Genomic DNA, 12,370 nt, shown 5'->3' on the forward strand with positions numbered 1-12,370 from the left:
TCTTCCTTCCTTTCTTCCTTCCTTCCTTCCTCCCTCCCTTCCTTCCTCCCTTCCTGTAGTCTTATCCATTTCCTCATGCTGGCGAGTCATACACAAAACAAGGCCGTGAGACGACAACAGTGCCCATCTCTGCAGAGATCTCACAGACAGCACAGGATGCTTGATACTGAGGATGCTGAGGTCGGCTAAGCAAAAAGGAATCAGGGAAACGTACCTCCAGGGGCAAATGGGGTGGGGCGGGGGAAGGAAGGATGCTCAGACCAGGGATGCAGGAAGGGAGAGAAGGCCAAATGCTAGTTAGCCCAGCAGCTAATTATACAGAACAGAGCACTGCAAAGGCCAGAGGCTTACACACAACCCAGGCCAGAAGCAGCCTGAGAGCAGGGCCAAGCTAGGGTGAAGGGGAATGAGATTCTTGCCTTGGGCGTAAAATTTAAGGGAACACCTCAAATTCAATCATTGCCATAAATGTTTTATTTTTTCCCTTTTTAAAATTATTTCATTAATTGCGGTACAGTTGATGTACAACATTACATAAGTTTCAGGTATACAATATAGTGATTCACAACTTTTAAAGGTTATGTTCCATTTATAGTTTAGTATAAAATATTAAAACATGAATGTTTTAATGCAATGTTATAAAAAATACAAATTAACAAAGATATCTATGAAGAAAAAATACCAAAATTTTAAACAAAGGCAGGATTTGACCTTGAATTTGCAGCACTCACCTCACCCTAACCCCCACCCTCTCAATCCTGTCTTTATTAAAAATTTTGAAATCTTCCTCTTAGATTCTTTTCATTAATTTTTGTCTTTTAAAATACAGTTTAGCGTGATGGCTGAGACTGCTGGCGCCCCTTTCAACTCCGCACTTTAAGTCAGGGCCTCACCTACATTACCCTCATCCTGGCCCTGCCAGGACGCAGAGGGGCGTGTGGGAGCTAAGGGGGACTCTGGGCACCAACGGGGACAGCTTCTAGGAGGCTGTTGGTAGTGCTTTTAGGAATCCCAACACTGAATCATATTCTCAAGTCTATGTAAGAATTAGTAGTAGGAGGTGACAAAAAGTAGGCAACAGAGACCATAAACTCAGACATTCTTGTCTTTATTGGTGTATGAGTTCGGCGCTGAATAATCAACTACATCACAAATCCCAGTACAACAGATCTCATTTCCATGAACATGTGTGTATCATCAAGAATTCCAAGCTCTGTTACCATTCGCACATTAGGCGTGGACAAACCCTGGAGGTTCTGAACATGGTGAAAGAATGCAAGTCATGTTTCTGGTCCACTCTCTTCAAACAAAAGAGAGGGAAGCAAAGTTAAGCAACACAGAGCCATCAACAGAGACCTCTCCCTCCCCCACCTCTGCAGATCAGAGGGCTGAACTGCTGAGGCCAGGGCTGCAAGGCAGCAGGCAGGTGCCCAGCAAGCAGGAAGAGGCTCCCTGCTCATGGTGGAGGAGCAGGGACACCTCTGAGAGAGGACCACACTAACACCCAGACTGCGTGCCCCTTAGCAGAAGGGTCTCCTTGCGGGACACCATTCAAACCAATCCACACAAGTCTCCTCTTTCCAAAAGTGGGCAGAAGGTGTGAGGACCACGTGAATACATTCCCAGCCCAGCAGCCCCCTCCCATAGCTTGGCCTACATGCACAGGCTTGGCCCTCTATAACACACATCTCTCCTAACAGAACAAAAGAGGACACTGGGATGTTAACACCAAGGACCACACCCATGCACCAACTATTAGACCCCAACCTGGCCAAGATCCACTTTCACTTAAAACTTGGGATGCCACGTGCAGGAAACAGTAGAGAGTATACACAAGCCCAGAGGAGACACGTGATTCAAGAAGTGAGCGGTAAGGTCAGGAACCCCTTTGCTGCTTGGCCGTGGTCTTCCCCCTCAAAGCTCAGGAGTTCAGGAATCTACGGGAAAGCTCCCCATCACCAAAATCTTTCTAAGAAAATGACTATTTTCCTCTTCCAAAACCAACATTGATAAAGGTCTAGGTAGAGCTCAAGGAAAACTAAGGCCTGCTATGTACACAGTGGGATTTTACCATTAACTCAAAACAGAGGCTCTTAAGAGGGCGAGAAATACCCCCAAAGTGACAGCACTTGGGAAAGAAGAAAACAGCCCTCTCCAGAAAAGGCTCAAGCAGGGGTACAGACCCGTGACTGCTTCTCTGGCTCTCAGGAGATGGCATTAATGGAACTAGGAACTAGGCTGACATGTGATCATCAGCCTCATGGTTCCTGAACCCTAGTACACAGAGGAGAGGAGGGAGGACGGCAGGACAAGGTGGGCAAAGGAGTTTATACTTATGGGTCCGAGGAGAAAAGCCAGGATAGAGACAAGGGGAGACCATTAGCCCAGCCAGCTGGGGCACTCTTATTATTAGAAAGTAAAGAATGAGTTCTGTCCCTGGGTAACTAGCTAGTTCCTCTCTGATCATTAGCAACAGACTGAAGGCCGGCTCACTGGTAAAAGCAAACTCTTTTCAGGAACAAGGGTAGGGATGAGAATTGGGCCTGAGCGTATAAATGGATTTGAAAATCCATCACTCTCTCAGGAAAACAAGTCAGGTGGCTACTCAATGGTGCCATCTCCACTTATTTCACAAGCAGACATGTCATATAATCTCCTCTAATGAAGGCATTCCGTCCTAACACGGAGACTAATCTTTTGATATGATTAGAAAGAGTAGGATTTTATCCTGGCTCCTCTATACCAACCACTTATTGGAACATTAGGAATATGGTACTCAGTCTAAATGCCACCGTTATCTAATAATGGCTTGGGTTCCACTTTAATGCACCCAGAAGGTCAATGGCATGGTTAAGTAAATGTGCTAAATAATAGCAACAGGGTAAAACGGATGTTGAGATCTACCCATACTCATAGCATATACAGCAATTGACAAGGATAATGGAGAAACCAGGCGTTAGATTATTGTTTTCCTTCTAGATTTCTCTCCCCACTTTGGTTCAAACTCATACAAATCTAATCTCTTACAAATCATAGGAATCTATGTGTTGGGAACTCGTTTTTAGAACCTGTCAGCTTGAATATTACTGTGCAAAATACCAACTCTGAAATACTCCTGTATGTCATACCACTGGTAAAGGACCCCTGGCCAGAACCCCAGCTTAGGCTTCAGTGCCTGAGACATCAGAAGAGGAAATCTTCCACGAGGAGAAGACAAGAGATGATTAGGCAGCTAACTCCATGAAATTTAGGCGAGGCTGAATGACGAAGGGGAGATTCCAACTCTTCAGAGGTCCTTGCACAGCCCAGGAATGCTGGGTGGAAGAAAAGACATCTCTAAATAATGGGGAACCTGTCAGATGTAACCAGCCTGGCCCTGGCAGCTCCAGCACACTCAGCTCTCTGAAAGGAACTAGCCGGCCAGGGCCGGGAACTGAGAGGCAAAAAGTGATCACCTGCTCCAGCTGAGCAATCAAATACATTTGGAGAGTCGACCCTGAACCAGTGCTCAGCCTGCCCTGCAGAACAGGGAGCCTCTTGCTACCTAGCTGAGTCTTCTCACCCCGCAACACAGGCCTCGCCTCTTCTGTGCTGCTCACTCTGTGAAAGCTGAGGTCCTCTGGATTTAAGGTCACCCTCAACCTGATCTGCCTTGGCCAGGCCATGCCCCCCAGCTCTGTCTTAACCCCTGTGCACCACCAAGCAAATACAAACTCTGAAACTGGCAGTCATATGCCCAGCATGCTTCCAGTGGATTTTCCAACACAATCCACCCAAGAGAAACCATTACTACAGAAACAGGAACAAAGCCCAGTACAAATAAAGGCAAGGACCCAAATGGTTAGACTTTATATCATAGGAGGGTAAAAGGACACTCCATCCTGGTTTTAAAATGGAAAGTTTTATATCCTAAGACCCGCCTCAGTCCCAGGGGTCACTGTGATACTGACGTTCCCTTTTCCTCTGGGCCCAAATCCTGCCTTCTACTTTTTCCCTCCCTGAGGGAGCGCAAGCGTTTGGAAACAGGCAGCAATGTCTCCGCCAAAGGGAGCAGCGTGGACTCAGGAACCGGGCTGCTGTCTCCACCTCAGGAGAGCTCACTCCTCCTAGAGACTGAGCCCAGGGAGCCAGACTGCCTTGTGCTTGTTTATTGGGTTGAACTAAGTAGATCTCTCTCCAGTTCTTTCCCGTCCATGGTGTGGAGCAAATTCATCTTACACCACTCAAGAGAAGTAACAGCTACCAAGAAAAAGAGCAAACAAACAACTACAACACGGTGAGCACGCAGGGCGGCCTGGCTGCACCACCTAAGGAGAGCTGGCATGATGACTAATCTGAGAAGGTGCCCAGCCACGGTGGTTCACCCTCTCCGGCTGGCAGAATCAGTGAAGACCGAGAAAATCTGCACCTCACGGGGAGAAAACCTGTACTCTGGTACATTAGTGGTCATAAAGGATTGAGCTTGGAGCATCCCATCCAAGAAAAACTCCCATCAGGCCATCTCTACTTAACCACAGGGAGCACTCAGTGTTCAAAGCATCTGGGTAGCAGGAGACCCCTAGCAACAGAAGCGGCTCCTCTGCATATGTGTTTGCTGAGCTGGTCCTGGTCCCCAACTCACTGGCACTTGCAAGAGTGACCAACCGGAAACCAAAATGGGGGTGCAGCTTGATTAGAGCCATCCAGCTGGTACCCACTCTCCAGCTGCGCTGGGCCTTGGGAAATAAGCAGAACAAATGCAGCAGGATCCCGCCTCTGCTGGCGGGCTTCCAGCACATCACTGACGATTTGGTGGAACTGGACTGAAATGTCTAATGTGTGAGGGCTGCGTAATTCCCTCCCGGTTGGCCAATGATGGGGAAGTAAAAACAGAATCTCACTGAGTGTCTCCCTGACCTAAATCCATAATCGTTTTTCCCTTTTTAGCCATTAAAGGTAGGACTGTGTTTTCTCTAAGAGATCTAGATATCCTAGAATCGAGTGGTATTTCTTTTTTTGATAACAGTTCTATCACCCAGCCGTCAAAGGCTAACAGAATGATGTCTATTGTTTTACTTCATTGCGATGTGCCTGACACTGGTTGGCTAATAAAGCCCAGTGGAGTTTATGTAACATGGCTTACATATTCAGTGCAATTATGCAGCATGTGTTGGTTTCTTTTCTTCTAGGGAACTCACTTTTTTTAAGCACTATTTGATAGCTCCCTGCCATCTCCTCTGGAGTTGAAAGGAGAACATAAGACCAAGCGGTTATAGCTAGCAATGGGGAACTACGGCACCAGGAGTGAGAACTGGACTGGAACCTGCAGAGTCTGAGCAACGTGCCATGAAGACCCCCAGGGGACAAGCTGTGAGCCCACTGCGCCATAAACAAGGCAATTTCTAAGGACCCTAAAATAACTGCATTCTCTCAGCCCTAACATTCATGCTGGGCAGGATAGACTTTTAGGTTATTTTTAAAGTGCAGGCCAAGGCCTTCAAAGGGATAGAAACAGTTCCCAAAGCAGCTATTGTTTGGCCAGTTAAATATTTAGAAGAAAATATACTTTTGAAAGACAAAATTAGTAGGCAAAGGACATAGGAAAGCGCTAAAGCAATTGTTTCTACTTGTTTTTAAATCCTATCAGATGGACCATCAAAATGGACCACGGGCCCAGACTGCACTGAGGTGTGAAGATAACTTCCAGTAACTCTCAAGGCCCTCATCCCTTGATCTAATGAGCTCCTGGGGTCCCAGATATAATTCAGCGTTTTTGCTCATGTGTACGCAAAGTCATGCTGCCAATATGCTCAAAACCTCTGCAGTTCTGCGAAAAACACTGCCTCCCCTCCCTCCCCTGGTTGGTAACCCAATGACAGTACGGGTATGGCAGTTCAGGAGAGCAAGAGCGATGTCCCGTGTGTTCATTTCAACTACTGTTAAAACACTCCCTCCCTTCGTTACATTTTATTCCCTTACTCTTAGCTGGTCTATGAATCTGTGCTTATCTATACAGTTGCCTAATAAGCAAGTAACCAATAGGAAAACGCACACACACGCACATAAACACACACACGTGAACTCTAATATCCAGAGAAGTATGGTGCACTTGGCAGGAAATCGATTAATATCCATTTCACCGGAAATGGAATCAAAATGGGGGAAAAGTCAGAATTCTTTATCTGCATCTGCCACAGGAAGGTACTAGCCCTAGGTACAGACAGAGGGCATGCTATGCAAGAACAAACACATACAATACATATTTAGAAACAATTCTCCTTTGATTTCGGCCCTGAGCCTAGGACCCTAACTAATTTACAAGGCTGCTCTAGGAAAGACACAATTTGGGGGATGAGAATAAGTCTATGGCATTTGCTTTCCCTGCAGGGGAAGCTATAACGCATTCCCACTCTTCAAGAGAACTCAAGATTGACGATTCGGGGGTTTTGCTGGTTAGAGTGGCATTTTTTTCTTTCTTTCTTTCTTTTCTTTCCAGCTCAGAAGGTGTGTTTCCTTTGTACCCTGTCAAAAATGTTCTCAGCAGTCAAGGAGAAGATCGCAGCACAGCTGCCCTTGAGCCGAGTTGGTAAATCCTACTGGGAAACCACCCCGTTCAGTCAGATGACGTGGTTTTCAGACACGTCTACACAGACTAGTTGAATTAAAGACCAACTCCAGCCTTGATGTTGCTGAGCTCCTCAGCTCCATCTTGCCATCCTGATTGATCGAGGAGATGGGTCTATAGTTAAAGTGGCATAGCACTTTGAGGGCTTAGTCATTAGAGCACACTGCTTTCTCTTGGGAAGGCAACTTCTTGCTTGGCTAGGTTATGGAAGCTAAGGAGTGACGTCAAGATGTTGTCTGGCCAGAATTTGCAGATAACCATAGAACTCTTCTCCTCCATCAGGCATGGATTTAGCCTCCTTTAGTTCCTGCAGTGACACAGGAGCCTCCAAATACCAAATTATTATCAGGCGGTCTTGGGGGAACCTCTGGGCCCTGCAATAAAGTAGACAGACTTGCTATTGGAAAGTGCTCGGGAGCAATTCAGCCCTGATCAGATTGCTCTAAAATCCTGCAAAGCATCTCTGGATTTTGTAAATGAAAACCTCACACAGCTCCTGAGGGTGAAAAAATTCTTCTGGGGATATCATTTATAGTCATCCTTCACTGAAATGATCTTATGCATCATTTAAAGAAATATGGTTAGATCATGTTTTTTCTTTGTTGTTTTTGTCTTTAGAGCAAAGCTATGAGTAGGGAGGCTGTATCACTTTGGACCAGCCACTTCTGAGCATTGTCTGTCAAATAAAGTGTCTATTAATTGATCTTTAAGGTCACAAACAGTTGGTGGGTTGAGGATCAATGTATTTTGTTGGTCCCACCCAATGTTTTAAATCTTGGCGAATTCACATAAAATAAAAAATGCCCGCTCTCTCTGGAAAAACTGAAGTATCTGGTAATAACAGGTCCATGTTCCATCCTGGTCTTCACGATACCATGTCATCTTTCTAATCCAGCCTGTTTCTCATACTGAACTTCCTGATCCCTGTAAGTCACTGGGTTTTAGGATCCTTGCTTTAAGCTAACCCATCATAGGGCCTTGTGATTATATAATGATATCTTTAACCAATGGCCTCCCCAATGAGTCTCCCCAAGGGCAAGGAACATGCCATCATTATCACTGAATTTTCAAGTCTTAGCACTGTAGGAATATTGTGGGTAATCAGTAAATATTTAATGAATTGAACTTCACCTTCTACATTAGATTCTTACAATTCAGTGAAATGCGCTGGGACCACTGCTTGTAAGATCACACATCTATTCTAAAGCCAATATCGTTGAGTAGCAGGCAGTTTTAGGAAGAGAAGTAAATATGCTGGCTTGCGATGCAAGCCTCTGATGGGTCCAGAGATTGGTGGCGTATGGTCCCTGGAATATTTTGCTTTAAGCACCTGGGAAAAGTTCGAAATTTTTCCTGAGAGCCTCTTAAGTTTGTTTTTCAGATGTGACCTATCCAACTTCTTGGAAGAGCCCTTCCTTAGAGGTTCTTTAGAGGTTCTTTAGAGGTTAGTTGTGAAAAAACATTTGATGGAAATAACTCCACTGAAAACTAAGCTCCCAGAATTTCATGGGCCTAGAGCAGCAGATCCCTCTGTATGTCAGATCTATGCATTTTGAAATATTTTAATTTCTGAATGACTACAGTTAAGATCATCAAAGAAAAGATTTTTTGTTAAAGGCTTATTTCTGCTAAAGTTGCTAACTAAATCTATTTAAATTGGCTAATATATTGTTCAAAAACGTCTAACAAATTCTTTGCAGGCAAGTTTAATAGGAATAGAACCAATGTAAAAGGCCATCTATACTTGTCACAAATCTGTTAGTAATTAGTATTTCAGTAACCTATAGCCATATCTGGTCAGCATCTGGCCCACATCAAAGGCACATCCTGTCCCATGCTATACAGAAGCAGTTCAGCAGGTCTAGCAACTGCTCTCTAGGAGCTTACAATCTAATCTAATCAAGACTACAGAAACATACACAAGAGTGGTCATCCTCAGGACTTCACAAAAGGCAACAGATACACTGATGGCACAGGGAAGAATTATGGGATAAAGAATGGCATTTAAGAAAGGGTAAAGGGAAGGACAGAAGTAAATTGCTTCTTTATTCCCATTTCTTTGAAAAATGGTTTACGGAAGATGTGCTATTTTAAGTGTTCTTAAAATCATGAAAGAGCATATGGCTTGGTGCTTGGAAGAAAGAAAATTTCTTCTGGTATAAGACTCTCTTCTGGCTAAGTGACTGAGAACACTAAGCCAGTAAGGACAGCTGAGTGAAGGGCCCAGCAAGACTTTATAAGGAACAGCCAAGCAGAGGCCTAGAGCCCCCTGCCAGAGGACAGAAGCGGAGGGGGAGCTGCAGATTTCCTAAACTCTCTTCCAATTCCTTCTAAGTGGAAGTGGTATAGATTGGTGTAGAGTGACTGAGCCACAAACCAAGACTCCTCCAAAATTACCAAAATGTCTAATCCAAAACCTTTGCAAAAACCTCCATGGACTCTAGATTAAGGAAATGATCTTTGGGAATTTTCGTGTGGGATTTCTAAGGGAAGAGCACTTCTAGTTAAGAGCCAGACTCAGAAGCCATCTAGTCCACTTTACAGGATCTCATGTGTTTGCTGGTTTGCTTTCTTGCTCATTGGTTCATTTTCTCCCGTTGGGCTTGTTGGGCTAATGCTACCTACTTGATTATCCTGCTTTACCTTTACTCCATTGACAAAGAAAAGCAAATTTTTGAGTACAGGTTGATTTTACTCAACCTCAGTTATAATGCAGCCTCAGGTTAACTAAGTACATACAGCCTAGTACTGGTGGTGGTGACAGGGGTACTCTGTCCTAGGGAGAACAGTACTCTGTTCCTAGAGAGAACAAGCAAAGTGATGACAGATTGTCTCATGACTGTATCTTGCTTTGTTTTATTCAATATTTGACTGTTATGCACGCAGGGCATCTCAAAGACCTTTGCAGGACACTTATCTCAACAAAGAATGCACATTTCAAGCAAAGCTTCCACACGTTTTGTTCATACCATAATGATAATTATGGATTAATAATACCTTGATTTTAAATAATGTCTTTTATTTTTTCAAGGAGCTCAATGTTTTTCGCATATGCTATTCTATTTATCTTACCATATTACTTATTCAACTGAAATCTATGATGGGGTTCAGTCTCACACATTACAAGTTTGTAACGCTGTTTTTCCCCATGATTAAATTCTAATCCATACCTCAGGATAAATGTGAATGAATAGGAGGAAATTACAGGTGTTTCTTTATATATGAAAAGATACTCACTGCTAAGTCCCCTTGAGCCATGAGAGTTCTCAGTGAAAAGTCAGTCCCCCAAACAGGACCTTGAAATAGTCCTACCTTACCAGAGGCAGGGTAGGAGAACAGCATTTAAGGTGGGGTAGAACATGCAAATAGATAAAAGGTACCCACTTCTCAGTGCCGGGGGCCCCTGGGACTTCGGCCACCTGATATTCTAGCCCCCATGGCCCTTTATTCATGTGTGAGGGAAGGCCTGGAGCTCCCATGGCATAAGCCTGTTTGTCTACCTATGGTTTTATTTTTTGTTGTCCCTCATGCTGTGTTCTATTTTCTATATTTGAGCAATGGCTCAGGAGAAATGATCAGTGTCTCTGAGAAAAATTCCAAGCTGCCCAACAGAGGCTAATGGGTTAATCTGGTTCTGAGAAATATAACTCAGCACACTTAGCAGGCACATCATCTGTTGTGATGTCTCTTCTCTACTGTGACATCACCACGAGTCTCCTGCTGGGAACTAGGACTGAACAAAGGAAACAGAACCACCTGAACTGACACCACCTGTGTGCAATACAGGGCATTCCTGACTACCACTGGTGTATGTTTTAAGGACTTCCAATAAACCAGATTTAAATCCCACCAATCGTTTGCTCTCTGTAACTGGTGTATGTGCATTCTAATGACACTTCTGGTTTTTGTCTCTATCTTTTTCAAGATAAGCATGCCTTGATTCCAACTTCATGTTGACAAATGGTTTTGGAAAACGAATCCCAGGAGAAGACAGTATCTGCCCATGGTTCCAATCCCAGCAGGAGACACACCCTGGGAACTCCATAATCAACAAACTAAATGATCTATGCCATGGGCTTAAAGCCCCAAGAATCCTCAGACGCTTCTCTGCACTCTTCCCTCAATCATCCTTGTCAGGGACTGTGATAAACATGCTGCTTGATACAGCTATGCAGCAAATGGGCCAATAAGTACAAACAGATGTACTTACATGTGTCTGGCTTGAGCTGACTGTTGGTGATGCCAAAGTACTGGGGATTTTCAATAACAGGAATCTTGGTCATTCCAATAATGACGGCATCAGGGCCGCCCTCTGAAGACGACGGGGTGTTACTCCCATTGGAGATGTGATGGAGCGGGCTGGCAGAGTCATCATCATTGCTGATAACCGAGGCTGGGCCTGGAGTTGGAAAAATACACATCCTCCTGTAATTTTCCATGCCTTTGTTGAGCTGTAATTCACATACATAAAACTCACCCATTTAAAGTGTACAATTTGGTGGTTTTTAGCATATTCAAAGAGTTGTGAAACCATCACTACACTCTAATTTGAGGACATTTTTTTATCATCCCAATTAGCAGTCTCTCCCATTCTCCCCACTTCCAACTATAGGCATCCACAAATTTACCTTCTGTCTCTATGGATTTACCTATTCTGGGCATTTCATATAAATGGAATTGTATGATATGTGATCTTTCAGGACAGGCTTCTTTCACTTAGCAGGACGTTTTTAAGGTTGATTCCCATTGTAGCATGTGTCATTATTTTCTTCCTTTTTATAGCCAAATGATATCCCATTGTATGGATATGCCGCGTTTTGTTGAACCATTCATCAATTGATGGACGTTTGGGTTGTTTCAAATTTTTAGCTACCATGAATAATAGCACAGCTTTGAGCAGTCCCATACGAGTTTTTGTGTGGACACACGTTTTTAATTCCCTTGGGTGGGACTGCTGGGTTGAATAGCAGCTTTATGTTTAACATTTTGAGGACCTGCCAAACCATTTTCCAAGGTGGTTACACTACATATTTTATACCCCCATCAGCAAGGTGTGAGGGCTCTAATTTCTTTACTTCCTTCTCCTGTAACTTAATATGCAGTTTTGCTTTCTGTTTTTCAAACATCTTTAGGACACTTTCATTGAAACTCCCAGCACGAATCTAGGACACCTGTTGTACAATGTACTGAATGAGGCTCCAGGAGTTCAAAGATCTGATCCTTTCTCCACTCTTTGGACAAGTCACTTACCTTTATTATACCTTTATATTCACTTATATTTGTAAAATGTACAAAATAATGTCTGCTAGTTACTTTATGAGACTGAAATGAAACTACTGATATGAAAATGTGCTTCATGAGTATGAATTACCACTCGGTATTACTAAATACATCTATACCTTGAAGACTAGAATCACATTAGACTGTCCTGTTACTGTGTTTCACTTTCTATATCAGCAGCTGCACCAATTTTGCCTACAAAATCCTTTAATAAAAATAATGGATCAATCCCATGGCAAAGTTATCTGCTTTGCCTTTAGCCATAATTGTTATTTGTAGAATCATTGCATTCATATCTTTACACTAAAGCAATAACTGTAAACATTTTTCATACAAGACAAACTTTCTAGTCCAGAGTCTCAGAATGTATATGCCTATAAATATAGTCTACTGTGTCTTATCTAAACATTTTGTCCATTGGCTGCTAAACCCATACTGTTTGCAAAGATTATAAACATTCACAAAAATAAAGGTCTACATTCACTG

The 12,370-nt window shown here is 43.5% G+C and overlaps 1 protein-coding gene across 6 annotated transcripts in view; it reads right to left on the bottom strand.

The window, feature by feature from the left end:
• NTRK2 (neurotrophic receptor tyrosine kinase 2) overlaps positions 1–12,370 on the bottom strand; it is a 327,821-nt gene that overhangs the window by 129,733 nt on the left and 185,718 nt on the right. For 5 of the 6 annotated variants that reach the window (XM_064490120.1, XM_064490118.1, XM_064490117.1 and 2 more), the window contains one exon: positions 10,815–11,003. In XM_064490120.1, coding sequence (XP_064346190.1) covers positions 10,815–11,003 — 189 coding nt within the window. Of the gene's footprint in view, positions 1–6,729; positions 6,979–10,814; positions 11,004–12,370 lie in introns of those variants that run through there. The other variant, XM_031447271.2, reaches the window with a different exon arrangement.

Source organism: Camelus dromedarius, chromosome 10 (genome assembly GCF_036321535.1).
Source record: "Camelus dromedarius isolate mCamDro1 chromosome 10, mCamDro1.pat, whole genome shotgun sequence".
Classification (NCBI taxonomy): Eukaryota; Metazoa; Chordata; class Mammalia; order Artiodactyla; family Camelidae; genus Camelus; species Camelus dromedarius.